This window comes from Macaca mulatta, chromosome 12 (genome assembly GCF_049350105.2).
Source record: "Macaca mulatta isolate MMU2019108-1 chromosome 12, T2T-MMU8v2.0, whole genome shotgun sequence".
Lineage (NCBI taxonomy): Eukaryota > Metazoa > Chordata > Mammalia > Primates > Cercopithecidae > Macaca > Macaca mulatta.
Genome location: NC_133417.1, coordinates 84,111,026 through 84,126,669, shown reverse-complemented (window position 1 = coordinate 84,126,669; position 15,644 = coordinate 84,111,026). Strand labels below are relative to the sequence as shown.

At 37.0% G+C, this 15,644-nt stretch overlaps 1 protein-coding gene across 12 annotated transcripts in view; it reads left to right on the top strand.

Moving 5' to 3' along the window:
* SESTD1 (SEC14 and spectrin domain containing 1) overlaps positions 1-15,644 on the top strand; it is a 157,184-nt gene that overhangs the window by 66,541 nt on the left and 74,999 nt on the right. For 7 of the 12 annotated variants that reach the window (XR_013401799.1, XR_013401800.1, NM_001257515.1 and 4 more), the window contains 2 exon segments: positions 7,187-7,266; positions 15,121-15,229. Coding sequence is in view for 7 of the 12 variants with exons in the window: in NM_001257515.1 (NP_001244444.1) it covers positions 7,212-7,266; positions 15,121-15,229 (164 nt within the window). In the remaining 5 variants the exon portion in view is untranslated. 12 annotated transcript variants of the gene reach the window in all.

Genomic DNA, 15,644 nt, shown 5'->3' with positions numbered 1-15,644 from the left:
GATGGAGAAATAAGTTCAAAAAAAATAGGAAGGAATTAAAGGCAGCTGAGAATTTGTCTCTGCTCATATACCATAAAGAAAATCTGGTTAGAAAGCCAGTTCTGTTTCTTTGACTGTTGTCTCTGTATCTGCATTTCTCCCTCAAGGTTGAATTTTTTCTTTTTCTGGGGGAGCATCCTATGGACAGCTGAGATCAGTAGTTCTCTTGTTTCTAGCTTTCAGGAGTGCCTGAGGTCAAAACTGTTTTTTATAATTCTTATGTTTTATTTGCCCTGTTTACTGTGTTGACATTTGTGCTGATGGTGTAAAAGCGTTGGTGAGAAAGAGTGCTGGTGCCTTAGCATGAATCAAGGCAGTGGCATGTCTGTATGCATGTCAACCTAAAAGGAAGAAGCTGAGGCAAAATTAATATAAGTGAAGAGTTTTTTTTGGCTAAGCTCAAGGACTGCAGCCTGGGAGCATAGATTCAAATTGTCCTGAACATGCACTTTGATTAGTACCAGTTACAAGTAGATTTTTAAAGGCAAAAAAAGTTGCTTGTCAGGAATTCTCATTGGTTCACATAAATAACATTGGTTAATGATTGGCTCTACGTTGTTAAGCTATAAGATATGGATTATCGCAAAAAAGTCATCAGAAATTCTCATTGGTTCACAGAAAGAACACTGATTAGTAATTGGCTCTACATTGTTAAGCTATAGGGTGTGGATTATAATGTCCAGTGGGGTATTATTAGATTTATTTATAGCTACTTGTGGTAATAGTAAGCAATTTCAGAAGATGAACACACAGCGCAAGACATGAAGAAGGGCGTGATTGTGGTCTCATTTTAGTGTCTCTCTTGGTCTGATAATTAAAAGGACTTGCATTCCTCAGATAAAAGTTCTTCCTTTTTTTTTTACCTGCACACACACACACACACACACACACACACACACACACGTATAACTTTTCATTGACAATATTTCTCATATCAAATGTGAGAGTTTTTTCTTCACACCAATCAATTCTCCATCTCTCCAGATACCACCTGGGTGTCCTACAACCCAATTCAGTTCTGGCAGTAAGTGCCTGGAGTTACCAGATCCAGAGTTTAAGGGCTCAGTCCCACAAGACTGTCCTCACTTTATTTATTTGTTTCTTTTTATTTTTTATAGATAAGAATCTTGCTATGTTGCCCAGGCTGCACTCAAACTCTAGGGCCCAGGCAATCCTCCCACCACAACCTCCTTAGTAGCTAGGACTACAGGCTCAGGCTGTCTTCACTTTAGGCGCCATAGCTGGGCTGTCCTCATTTTAGATGCCAGGCACAAGTATTGGGTCCCCAGATTACCCACTCTTCTGTCTGACTTGGCTACAAATCAAGGTTCTCATCACCCACAACCCCTTCAGGTTTGATAATTCACTAAGATACCTCACAGACTTCAGTAAGACAATTTACTTATGATTACTGGGTTGTTATAAAGGATACAACTCAAGAACAGCCTATAGAAGAGATGTTTAGTGCAAGGTATCAGGGGAGGAGGCATGGGGACTTTCCATGGCCTGTCTGGGTGTGCTACCCTCTCAGCACCTTGATGTGTTCACCCACCTGGAAGCTCTCTGAACTGTTCCCATCCCCTTTTAAAAAAAATAGAGTGGGGTTCTTGCCATGTTGCCCACGTTGGTCTTGAACTCCTGGATGTCATGGGTGCTACTGCCTGGGGCCAGCTTTGCAGTTTTTAAAGGGATTTACCAAGACAGTTGTAGGTAAAGAAATGCAGATTTATTAGCGAAAATGTGAAAATATGCTGCAGGGTTGCATTGGGCAGCACAGCAGAGAAAGGGTTGTCTGCCAAGAGGTGGGGGCTGGAGGGAAATTGTATAGAGTCATGCTACAAGGCGGCTATCTGTGGAACAAGGTAGCTGTGCTTGCAGGTTGTTTGTGATTAACCATCTGTCCGAACAGTAGTTCATTGTTTCCCATCTGGGATCACCCCTTTCTCGTTGTTGCTTACTTATCAGGACTCCACATCTGCCCCACCCCCTCTGACAGAACAGCAGTGACAAATCTTTGGCAATGGGGTGGAGGTCTCATCTTCCAACTACTTCCTGGCATGCCTAGAGCATGGAGTAGACCCTACCTATGGTTGTTGGTTTGTCAGGAGACCCTGTGGGTCATTGTCCCAGACTGTGGGTCTTAGGATATTGGATTTTTCTGGAGGAAGGTATTCATCAGAGAGGGGGAGTATGTCAAGATGAAACTGGTGACTAGCTGAATCCAGGGGAGATTTGTAACAGTAGCAGGCATCTCTGGGGAGAGACTGATCCCATACACAGTATCATTTGAAAGTGAAACTGTTGAATTCTAGAAGATAAAATTTTGTTTTTTAAAGCCATTGTCCAAAAAGGGATACACAAACCTTTTGCTTTGTGATTGTTTTTCCTTATTGGAAACCCATTTAGGTAACCTGAAAATTAAACGCAATGAAAAAGTGTTTGCATTTAATTAGACACAGAAAGTGTGTGTTCAGCGGGGGAATACATGACTCTTAGGAACAGCATAAGTTGGTTTTTTTGATTACATGGAAAATTTAGACATACCAAGAAAAGCCCGGGGTCCAGAATTAAGTTATGTTAGAGGAAAACATTGCTTAATTTTTTTGACCTTAAAGTTGAAACGTTAAAATATTATGCTAATGTTTAGCATTAGGACATAATAGCAGTTAGAATTGGGAGGAAAACACGACAGGAGCTGACAAAAACTGGGGAGTGTTGTTATATTAGGCCTTTTTTAGGGGAGAAAAAACTGAAAGCAGCGGGACACAGCAAAAGTTAAACTGAGATGATTCTGAGAAGTTTTAAAAATAAACATTATAAAATGAAAAGTAAAACTTCTTGTAGTTTTGTTAAGAACAGATTAATACCTTAAGAAAACCTTGTTTTAACATATGGAGAGGCAATGTTAGAAAGACTATCCTAAATAATTCCCTTTCAGTTATAACCAACTTAATCACATAGAAAATTCCTTTCATAAATTTCCCTTCACAAACCTTCTTATGACTTACACAGACTATTTTTGACATGCTTGGACTTTACGACTTGTCCTAAGCATTCCTCTTTCTTAAACAACCAGTCAGTCTATTTGAGGACAAGAATTTACTATACGAGATTTTTTTTCTCATATAAAGTATTTTTTTTTTGTTTGTTTGTTTGTTTTTAAATAACCTTCCTTTCCCAAAATACCTTTTTACCCTTATAACCTTCTTCATGTCTCTCTTATTCCCTGGTTCCTTTTACCTTGTTTTATATATAACCTTTAAGTAACCTTTGAATTAGACAAAAATTATTTTCCTTTTGTTGGGAAGTTAAGATTTGTATTTCATGTTGCTGTGTGATTTATGTGGAAGAGCAAATGAGGAGGTAGTTTACATGCTGTAGAAGTTATCCCTTCTTAAGAGATTTTTCAATTAGATTTCTTGCTAGGGCTTGTTTGAATAAATGTGGGCTATATTTTAAACACCTGAGGTAGGACTGTCTAACTTGAAGTTTCTATTTAATCCGTTTTTACACTGCTGTAAAGAAATACCTGAGACTGGGTAATTTGTAAACAAAGGAGGTTTAATTGACTCACAGTTCTGCATGGCTGGGGAGACCTCAGGAAACTTATAGTCATGGTAGAAGAGGAAGCAGACACCTTCTTCACAGGGTAGCAGGAGAGAGAAGTAAGGAGGGCAGGAAAAATTGCCATTTATGAAAACATTAGATCTCGTGAGAACTCACTATGAGAACAGCATGGTGGAAACTCCCCCATGATCTAATCACTTCCCTCACTCTACATGTGGAGATTACAGTTCTCTTCCTCAAAACATGGGGATTACAATTGGAGATGAGATTTGGGTGGGGACACAGAGCCAAACCATATCCAGTGGCCTGTCCTTCTGCATCAACAACACTTACTTGGAGAAGTGTCCTCAGTACAATCTGGAATGGGCTGGAGGCTTCTAAAGCAGCCAGCAGTTAAGCCTGTCTCTTGTCCTTGCATTTTTCTTTCTCTTTAGCTCTGTTCCCCTTAATCTGTTCTCAATTATTGAAGAAATTGAAACTATGTCCAGCAATGTTGGGAAAGTAGTTTGTGGTCTCTAATCTAGCTTTTGGACTTCATGTCTAATGTGTAGGGATACCTGGCTGATAAACAGCTATGACATTGAGGCCTTCTGGGCTCTGGGGGTTCATACTAGTATATTTTCTCATAGCCTCAGCCAGCTTGGAATACAATAGGGCTAGATTTTCATTTGACCCCTCTCTTATTTCCCTTAGTTTGGCATAATTTACAGGTTTTATATGGCCTTTTTAATGCCCTGAATCAGGCAAGTGATCATGTGATTATGACATTTCCTGCTGTGGTCTCCCTCTTGATAACCCCACCTAGGATCAGCGTCAGGCACTGCAGTTCTCCCAGGGCCAGACTCCTGGGGATTTGGGGTATGCACTTCATCTGCCCACCTGTGAGCCAGAGACCATATGTGGGATTTTTCCTCATGGGTGCAACAAGTGGTAAAAATAATATACATGTCCTACCAAGCGAGGTAGATAAAGCAGTAGTCTTTTAAATTCCTTCATGAAATGAGGAGGGCCCCTACTGAAAGAGCCAAAGCTTAGTTTTTATTTGGGAAAGATCAGACTTTAGGAAGGGAGCATGGACTCTCATGGTTCCTAGATCCCCATTTGCCACGTCCTGGAGCAGCAGAACTTTTTCTGAGGCCAAAATAAGATCTCATAGGTGACCTCTGACCTAGTATGAGAAGGGGAGAAGAATCCCTGATAAGGAGGAGGAAATCAACATCAAAGGTTGGGATGTTGAGGGGAAGGTGAGAGAGAGGGAGCAGATGGAGTAGGTGTAATTGAACATGAAGGTAGTTTGTTACGGGAAGAAGGTGTGGCCTCAACTCATCGAGCTAGCTGGGAAGAACGGGAGAGAGTAAAAGAAAGGCCATCCAAAATGTCAAAAGAGCCAGTGGGGCCAGAGAATATAGTCAGCACATTCAGCAGGTTTGGTGGAGATTTGGATCCCGAGAGAGTGAGTTACGAAAGCCTGGACATAGGAACTTCAGATCACTTAGAAGAGTTGCAACAGAAAAGGGCAAGCTGTAAAATAGTATTGGGGCAAGGGTCCCACCTTGTGGCCAGGAGGATTCCTGATCTGAAAGTTTGTAATGTGGCCATGTTGTATTGCCCAAGAAAATTAAACTTTCTTTTTGACAGTGTGAGGGTCAGATTTATCCAGTATTTTAGGATGCTACCCAGAGATGAGTCTGAAGGAATAGATGGGGTTTGTCCCATGGTGGGACTGGAAAACAAGCTATTTGGGGCTAATAAAATAATAGTACCTACCTCATAGAAATGTTGTGAAGACTAAGATAATAAAAAGAAATCGTTTAGAACAGTGCATAGTTTATAATAAACACTTAGTCAATGTTAATTATAGTAATTATTATCACCCCTTTATCAAACTTTCAAATCAGGTCTTCAACAAGCTGGTCACAAGACAGGAGATCTAAGACGTGAATCTAGGCTGTCTGGGTTCTTGTATAACTGGATAACAACTCATCAGATCAAGGTATTGATCTGAAAACATGGAGTGCTACTAGTTTTAGATTAAAGATGTATATTGTGAACTTTTTTCCTCCTACTTCCTATTACTCTGTTTGCTGGGCTAATGTAGAACAAACTTGAATAAACAAATTGCAAATATTCAAGGGAACTTGAATATATCATCTAGATGGACAGCTTGTTTTCTTTGAAGACAGATGCAAATGGTCGTGTTTTTTAAATTGTATACACAAAAGCTGTAAAATTATATACTAGTTTAAATTAGTCTTGTTTAATTAGCCATTATCTGACCAGTGTTACAACTCCATCTTTTTTTTCCTTAACATCTATTTTTTGTTTGTTTTTTAAAGACTGCTTTTTTTTTTTTTTCTCCAGAGCAGTGCTGTTTCTTGAGTTTTCAGCTCTAGCTGGTAGCATAACCTTAGGTGGGATAGGTTCATAGCAGGTGTTTGCTGAGTAAGTAATATACAAAGAGTCATATTTTCTGCTGTGCTAGAAACTGTCTTCAAGAGAGTATGCTTTCATTAAATACAATAAAATTTCACAGTGCACTCCAAGGAACTGCTCTGTGTTGTGATGGTGGGTGGGTGTGAGATGGGACAGGGGAGGACGGGATAAAATGTGATTGAGAATACTCTCTCAGACATGAAACTAAGTATAAGAAGATAATAGAATTGATTTTGTTTGTTTTTGTTGTTGTTTTGTTTGAAAGGTCCTATTCTCCTTAAAATCAAAATTTGATAGTATACTGGGCTGGCCAAGCCTGAATGCCTGCCATGGCAAAACCTCCATTTAAGGGAAACTATCTTGCCCTTAGCCCTTGCTATAAGGGTAGTCCCTTTTTGTATTTAGCTATAACCCCTGGCTATGGCTGAGTAGACCCTGGAAAACTGAATCAAAGAATAGTGAATTGTGGCCTGGTACAAAAAGATGAACTGGCCTAACCACAATTTTCCCTGGAAAATTAAAAACTGTAAAATGTAGAGAGATGGAGGCAGTTAACAATGGGGGCAAAAATTGAAACAATGTATTAGAAAATGTAGTGAGATAAACAGGATAAGATGTGGTACCCTGTATTATAGGGGAGCAAAAATATGAGAAATCAGAAAAAGTCATTTAATAGTGAAATGGAAAAAATCAGATATTTGGCATTAAGCTGTGTAATTAATAAGGAACACAAAGGAAGATTGACTGCCTGTTTCATTGATTCATTTGTTTATTCAACAAATCATTTTTTTAGTTACTACTGTGTACCAGGCAGTGTTTTAGCCCAAGAGTATTGCTCTGAGAAAGAAGCCAGTGATTTTCAACCACTTGTGATTTTGCCTACCAGAGGATATTTGGCCATGTCTGGAGACATTTTGGTTGTCAAAACTGGGAAAGGGAGGTGGTATTGGTTTTTAGTGAGTAGAAGCCAGGGATGCTGCAAACTATTCTACAATGCACAGGATAACTCCCTACAAAAAAGAGAATCATCTTGCTCAAAATGTCAGTAGTTCTCAGGTTTAGAAACTCTGGGATAAACTATCATTAGGATATATTTCATGGAATAATTGTTATCTTGTAGTTGACATTTGACTTTCTGTGTTTTCAGAATTAAGGAAGTTCACTGGAGTAAAATGGAGGCCTCAGTAATATTACCCATTCTGAAGAAAAAACTGGCCTTCCTTTCAGGTATGTTTTCTTCTTAAAATTTGAAGTGTTTGATATACAAACTGTTTAATAGTTTTTTTGTTTGATGATTATGACAAATGCATTTTATGTTTTTATGAAAGTTTTGTTTAAAAGATATTTCTGAGACATCTTTAAATCAGAGTGAAGAGCTAGGAGAGCTAACTCTGTACTGGTTCTTGGCAGGCCAATTTATTTTTCTAATTTCAACTTTTATTTTAGATTCTGGGGGTACATGTGCCTGTCTGTTGCATGGGTATATTACATGATACTAAGGTTTGGGGTACAGTTGATTCCCCTCACCCAGGTAGTGACCATAATACCCAGTAGGTAGTTTTTCAGCCCTTTTCCCCTTCTCTCCCTCCCCTGCAGTAGTCTCCAGTGTCTGTTGCTCCCATCTTTAGGTCCATGTGTGCCCAGTGTTTCACTCCTTCTTACAAATGAGAACATGCAGTATTTGGTTTTCTGTTTCTGTGTCAATATTCACTTAGGATGATGGCCTCTGGCTGCATCCATGTTGCAGCAAAGGGCGTGATTTCCCTGTTTTTTTTTTTTTTTTTACGGCTGCATAGTACTCTATGATGTATATGTACCATGTTTTCTTTATCCATTACACTGTTGATGGGCACCTAAGTTGATTCCGTAGCTCTGCTATTATAAATAGTTCTGCAAGGAACATATGAATGCATGTGTCTTTTTGATAGAGCAATTTATTTTCCATTGGATATATACACAGTAATGGGATTGCTGGATTGAATGATAGCAATCCCATTACTGGGTATATACCCAAAGGAAAATACATTGTTTTATAGATTTCTCTGTTTTAAGTTCTCTGAGAAGTCTCCAGACTGCTTTCTCCAGTTACTGAACTAATTTACATGACCACCAACAGTGTATATGCATTTCCTTTTGTCTGCAGCCTCACCAGCATCTATTATTTTTTTGACTTTTTAATAATAGACATTCTGACTAGTATGAGATATTTCATTGTCAATTTGATTGCATTCCTGTGATTATTTGTGATGTGCATGCTTGTTGGCCACTTGTATGTCTTCTTTTGAGAAATGTCTGTTCATGTCCTTTGCCCACTTTTTAATGGGGTTATTTGTTTTTTCCTTGTTGAATTGATTAAGTTCATTATGGATTCTTGGTATTAGGCCTTTGTTGGAGGCATAGTTTGTGAATATTTTCTCCCATTTTGTAGGTTGTCTGTTTACTCTATTGATAGTTTCTTTTGCTGTGCAGAAGCTCTTTACGTCCTGCTTTTCAATTTTTGTGTTGCAGTTACTTTTGAGGACTTAGTCATAATTTTTTTTCCAAGGCCGGTATCCAGAATTGTAATTCCTAGGTTTTCTTCTAGGATTTTTATAGTTTTAGGTCTTAGGTTTAAGTCTTTAATTCATTTTGAGTTAATTTTTGTATATGGTGAAAGGTATGGTTCAGTTTCATTCTTCTGCACATGGCTAGCAAGTTATCCCAGTACTATTTATTAAAACGACAGTTCTTTCCCCATTGCATGTTTTGTTGAAGATCAGAAGGCTGTAGGTGTGTGAATTTATCTCTGGATTCTCTGTTCTGTTCCATTGGTCCATGTGTCTGTTTCTATACCAGTACCATGCTGTTTTGTTTACGGCAGCCTTGTAGTGTAGCTTGAAGACAGGTAATGTAATACCTCTGGCTTTTTTCTTTTTGCTTAGAATTGCTGTGGCTAGTTGGGCTCTTTTTTGTTTCCATGTGAACTTTAGTTTTTTTCTATTCTGTGAAAAATTGACATTGGTAGTTTGATACGAATAGCATTGAATTTGTAGATTGCTTTGGGCTGTATGGCCATTTTAACATTTTAAATATGATGATGGAATGTTTTTCCATTACTTTATGTCTTCTGTTCTTTCAGCAGTGTTTTATAGCTCTCCTTGTAGATATATTTCACCTCCTTGCTTAGGTGTAGTTTTAAGTATTTTTTGTGGATGTTATAAGTGGGAATATGTTCTTTATTTGGCTCTCAGTTTGAGTGTCATTGGTGTTTGGAAATGCAACTTACTTTTGTATATTGATTTTTTTACCCTGAAATTTTACTAATGTAATTTATCAGTTCTAGAAGCCTTTTGGTGGAGGCTGTAGAGTTGTCTAGGTATAGAATCATAAAGTCAGCAAAGAGCAATAATTTGACTCCTTTTCTATTTCTGTGCCTTTTCTTTTTCTTGCCTGATGATTCTTGCTAGGACTTTTAGTACTATGTTGAATGCAAGTGGTGAGAGTAGCTATCCTTGTTTTGTTTCAGTTCTTAAGGGGAATACTTTTGGCGTTTGCCTGTTCAGCATGATGTTGACTGTGGGTTTGTCTATAGATAGCTTTTATTATTTTGAGATGTATTTCTTCAATGCATAGTTTATTGAGGGTCTTTATCATGATAGGATATTGGATTTTATTGAAGGCTTTTTCTGCATCTATTGAGATGATCATATGGTTTTTAATTCTGTTTATTTGGTAAATCACATTTATTGATTTGTGCATGTTGAACTGATCTTGCATCCCAGGAATAAAACCTATTTGAATGTGGAGGATTATTTGGCTGTGAATCCATCTAGTCCAGGGCTTTTTTTTGTTGGTAGATTTTTAAATTACCAGTTCAATTTCAGAACTAAATATTGGGCTGTTGAGGGCTTCAGTTTCTTTATGATTCAACCTTGGGAGGGTCTGTGTTTCTAGGAATTTATCCATTTCTCTAGAGTTTCTAGTTAGTGTGCACAGAAGTCTTTTGTATTTCTGTGGGATCAATTGTAATGTCACCTTTGTCATTTCTAATTGTCCTTATTTGGATCTCCTCTCTTTTTTTCTTTCTTAATCTAGCTAGTGGTCTTTGATCTTGTGTATCATTTGATGTTGTCAGCCCCCCCGCCCCCCACACTTTTTTTTGAGACAGGATCTCACTTTGTCACTCAGTCTAGGGTGGAGAGCAAGTACGAACTAGGCTCACTGCAGCTTTGACCTCCTGAGCTGAAGCAATCCTCCAGCCTCAGCCCTGACAATTAGCTGGGACTACGGGTGTGTACCACCATGCCCAGCCAATTTTTGTATTTTTTGTAAAGATGGGGTTTTGCTGTGTTGCACAGGCTGATCTCAAATTCGTGAGCTCAAGTGATTCGCTCACTTTGACTTCTCGAAGTGCTGAGATTTGAGGGCTGAGCCACCTTGCCTGGCCTTGTTGATTCCTTTAATGGATTTGGGGTCTCAATTTCATTCCATTCTGCTCTAGTTTCAGTTATTTCTTTTTTCCTGTTAGCTTTGGAGTTTGTTTGTTCTTGTTTTTCTAGTTCCTGTAGGTGTGACGTTACATTGTTAATTTGAGATCTTTGTAACTTCTTGATGTAGTCATTTAGTGCTATAAACCTTAACAGTTTTTGCAGCATCCCAGGGATTTTGATGTTGTATTACTGTGTTCATTTATCTCAAACAATTTTTTGATTTCTACCTTAATTTTGTTTACACAAAAATCATTCAGGTGCAAGCTGTTTAATTTTCATGTAATTGTGTGGTTTTGAGAGATCTTCTTGGTATTGATTTCTACTTCTATTACACTGTGATCTGAGAGTATGGTTGGTATGATTTTGAGTTTTTTTAATTTATCAAGACTTGCATTATGGCCAAGCCTGTGGTTGGTCTTAGAGTATGTTTCACATGCAGATGAGAAGAGTTTCACATGCAGATTAGAGTAGAGTTTCACATGCAGATGAGAAGAATGTATATTCTGTGGTTGATGAATGGACTGTTCTGTAGATGTCTATTAGGTCTAATTGGTCAAGTGTCAAATTTAAGTTCAGAATTTGTTTGTTTTCTCCCTGATGATCTGTCTAGCTCTATTGGTGGAGTGTTGAAATCCCCTGCTATTATTGTGTGGCTGTCTAATTCATCTTGTAGGTCCAGAATTATTTTTTTATGAATCTGCAGTACTTCGTTGTTGGGTGCATGTATATATATTTAGAATAATCAGGTATTCTTGTTGAATTGAACCCTTTATCATTATGTAATGCTCTTCTTTGTCCTATTTGATTATTGTTGGTTTAAAGTCTGTTTTTTCTGATATCAGAATAGTGACCCCTGCTCTTTTTTGTTTTGCTTATGTGTAATAGGTCTTTCCCCAACCCTTTTCTTTGAACCTATCATTATCATTACATGTGAGATGGGTCTCTTAAAGACAGAAGATGGATGGGTCTTGTTTTTTGAGTTTTTTGTTTGTTTGTTTGTTTGTTTGAGACAGGATCTCGTTCTGTCACCCAGGCTGGAGTGCAGTGGTATGATCATAGCTCACTGTAGCCTTAACCTCCTGGGCCTAAGCAGTCCTCCCACCTCAGCCTTTCAAGTAGCTGGGACCACAGACATGTGCCATCATGCCCAGCTAATTTTCTCATTTTTAATTTTTTTGTGGAGACAGGTGTCCTTATATATTGCCTAGGCTGGTTTTGAACTCCTGGTCTCAAGTGATCCTTCTACCTCAGTCTTCCAAATTGCTGAGATTATAGGCATGAGCCACTATGCTTGGCCAAATCTTGTTTTTTGAATCCATTTTGCCATTTTGTGTCTTCTAAGTAGGGTATAAGACCTTTTATATTCAAGGCTAATATTGGTATGTGAGGTTATAATCCTATTTTGAAGTCATTAACTGGTTTCTTTGTAGTCTCAATTGTGTAGTCGCTTTATAGGGTCTGTGGGCTATGTAATTAAATGTGTTTTTGTAGTAGCAGGTGTTCTTTTGTTTCCATCTTTAGAACTCCCTTAAGGATCTCTTGTAAGGCTGGTCTAGTGGTAATGAATTCCCTTAGGAATTACTTGTCTGGAAAAGATTTTATTTCTCCTTCACTTATAAAGCTTAGTTTGGTAGGATATGAAATTCTTGGTTGGAAATCTTTTTCTTTAAGAATGGTAAAAATAAGGCTCCAGTCTCTTTTGGCTTATAATGTTTCTCCTGAGAAGTCCACTATTAGCATGACAGGGTTCTCATTGTATGTGATCTGACTCTTCTCTAGCCTCCTTTAAGATTTTTGATGCTCTACACATTTGGAGAAAGCTCTCTAGGAATGAACTATAAAAATAATCCCTGAAAATACAGTCTTCTGATACTTATTCTGTTCTGTAATTTCATTAAAATGACCTCTACAAGGTAGGTGTCACGATGTCTCACTTCTTATATGAAAAGATAATAATTAATAATTGACTAACTGGCATCCAAATAATTGTTTCTGAAATACAGAATAATTAGTTTTTATGATAACTATCTTCTAGCTTTTTTCTTCCATCTTTCTCTGAGGAAGTTTCAGTACACTGGAGGAGTTATTTAATATCCATTATGCTGTTTTCACTCTTTGCTGTTCAAAACTGTTTATATACACTTGAATTTATCTTCAGTTATCAACTCAAAGTATGTATCAGCTAAGATGAGTCAAGGGGAAGCTGTGAGTGGGAGCAGTGGTATGGTACATTGGGTGTAGTGATCTTCTGGAGTTTGGATCATTGAGTAAATCTGTACATGCTGTAGCATAGATACTGTAGCTCTGCCAACTCAGAGTTATTTGGCCTGTATTAGCTTGTTTTCTCTGTGTTAATTCTTATTTATGTCCTGTCCTAATTGCCTTGGTAACACTAATGTCCTTTTTTCAAAGTATGTTATGTCTCTGTATAAATCGACATGTTTTCCTAGTGCATTTTACATATTGTATATTATATACAATACTATATACTATATATATAAATATATATTATATATTATACTCTGATATGAATGATTTTGTAAATATTCTTATTCATAGCTTTGTGCATTTTTTTCTCTTCTATACCTAAAAAGCTTTGTGTATTTTGTACAAGTTCAGCAGTATGCATTTTTATAAGTAGAAGTGGTATAAAGATAATATGCATTTATATTTGTGTTAGGTTTTGTCAGATTGCCCTCCAAGAAGATTGTTTCAATTTCTGTTTTTTCCAATGGTGTATGAAAATGCCTGTGTTCTCACACTCTTTTCAATAGCAGACATTATTATTCTCTTATAATCTTTACCATGACATTTTTGCATCTTGTGACACTTGTCTCTGTAGCATTTGATGCTTTTGACCATAACTACCTTGAAAGTCTTTTTCCTGTTGGCTTTCACCCCTCTGGTACTTTTACACTGGTGATTATTTTATTGTCCCTGAATAAAAGCTGAGGGAATTGAGTTAAATACAGCCCTGAATGTTCAATTTATCTTCTAAAGACAATTCTACAGTGAGTCAGAGTGCCATAGTCCAGGTGTGAGCCTTTTTTGGGGCTTGGCTTAATGCATGGATAAAGCTTAGCAATTTTGAAGTATAAATGAAAGACTTCTTAGCCTATTCCTATTAACTTCTTCACTTGACCATTGATTGTTTAAGCCAGTAATTTTCAAACTTTTTTAGTAATAGAGAAAATTTTTTCAAACCAACAGAGTCCTTCAGCGGATGCAGTTTGAAAATCACTTGTGTTAATCCTTTTTTTTTTTTTTGAAAAATGACACTTACATTCTGAACAAAAAATATGCAGTTGAAGTCATATTGATTGATTAGTAAGTTGAATCATCTTAGATGGTTATTTGTTGACATTAAACAAAGTGGTTGGATAGTAGTAATGGTTGACCTAATGGAGGACAGAAGTTCATTTATGGTTCATACGTTATGAATTCCATTTGTGTCACTAATATGAGTACTTTTCTTCACTTCACACTTACCAGTTTTTAGTGATAGATGTCTAGCGATCATGTGGAATTGTTTCTTTCAGTATTTTCTTCTTTTTAAGCTTCTAAAATTACCTCAAATGTCAACTAGGTCAGAAGATGGGCTTCAGTATGAAAATAAAACATGTAGGAAACTTCCAAAGACACGATGTGGGTATAAAAGTATTTAAAAGTTACATTATACTTTTGGCACACTGAAAGGGACTTGAACGTACATGGAATGTAACTGTATTCTACTACCTTGATTTCAGACTTCAATATCCAGTTCCCATGCACCCTTCTCAGCTGTGCAGTGCTTTATCTTTATTGTCTTATGAACAGTTTATGCCTGTCTGACCTTTGTGAGTTAACGCAGATCATTCCTCATAACAGAATACTCTTTTGACTTGGTTTACAAATTCTTCCCTGCCTCCCTCCCTCCCTCTCTCCCTCCCTCCCTCCCTTCCTTCCTCTGTCTTTTTCTCTCTCTCTCTCTTCTTTCTTTTCTTTTCTTTCTTTCGATGCAATCTTGCTATGTTGCCCAGGCTAGTACTGGACTCCTGGGTTCAAGTGATACTCTCACCTTCAGCCTCCTGAGTAGCTGGGACTTGAGACTACAGGCACACCAATACCCCAGCTCTGTTTTCCTCAAGTCTTAGCTTTTTAATGAAACTTTTCACATTTACTGCAGCTCTTAATCATTTCCTAAATCCCTTTTTATAATTTTTATATATCTTATACAACATAACAAACTATCTTATTTCTTATGACCTAAATGTTTTCTTCCTAGGTTCATTGGAAATTTATTTTACTTTACTTGCAAGTATTTACTGTGCTGGGCACACGAGAGGTGCTTGATGAATTGATTACATTAAGCACACTAAATGGAAGAAATTTAAATAAAGCGATATTTGCTGTTTGGGTGAAGATTTCATGGGTGATTTTTTTTTCGTTTTTTCTAAATTTTCTATAATTCTCCTATACTATCATAAACATTTACAATCTGTAGGTAGCCATTAGATATTTTCCAATTTATGTCTTAAACTTATTATTGTAGTAAGATTGGATTCAAATATATATTATTCAGATTATGCCTTAATATGTATTACATGTTAAATTTAAATCTCTTTTTTAATAGGAGGAAAGGACAGACGGAGTGGCCTCATTTTGACAATTCCATTATGCCTCGAACAGACCAATATGGATGAGCTGAGTGTCACCTTAGACTACCTACTCAGCATTCCAAGGTGACTCTAAAGGTGTCTTTTCTTAAATCTCAGTATGTTTTCTTTCAGTTACTAATGATTCTTTCTATTGTTGAAGTATACTTTGCTATCTTATTTGCTTTTATTAGCAGTGAAATTATAATTATAGATACTAAAATCAATGACTTATAACATCATTGCAGATAAAATGCTCATTTTATGCTCTTGATGAATTTAATGATTTATAGATTTCCAAAATGTATGTATTGTCAACTTTTAAGGAACACTGTAACTAAGCATCTATATCATGTAACTTTAGAAAAATTGGAGAATTTAATCAGTAGAAAAGATCTTTTATTTAGGTAAGCTATTTCACCATATTGATATAAATACGTGTGCAGGTTTTAATGTACTGAGTGAGTGAAGGCTGTTAGGAGTTTATAAATATTTTTATTTT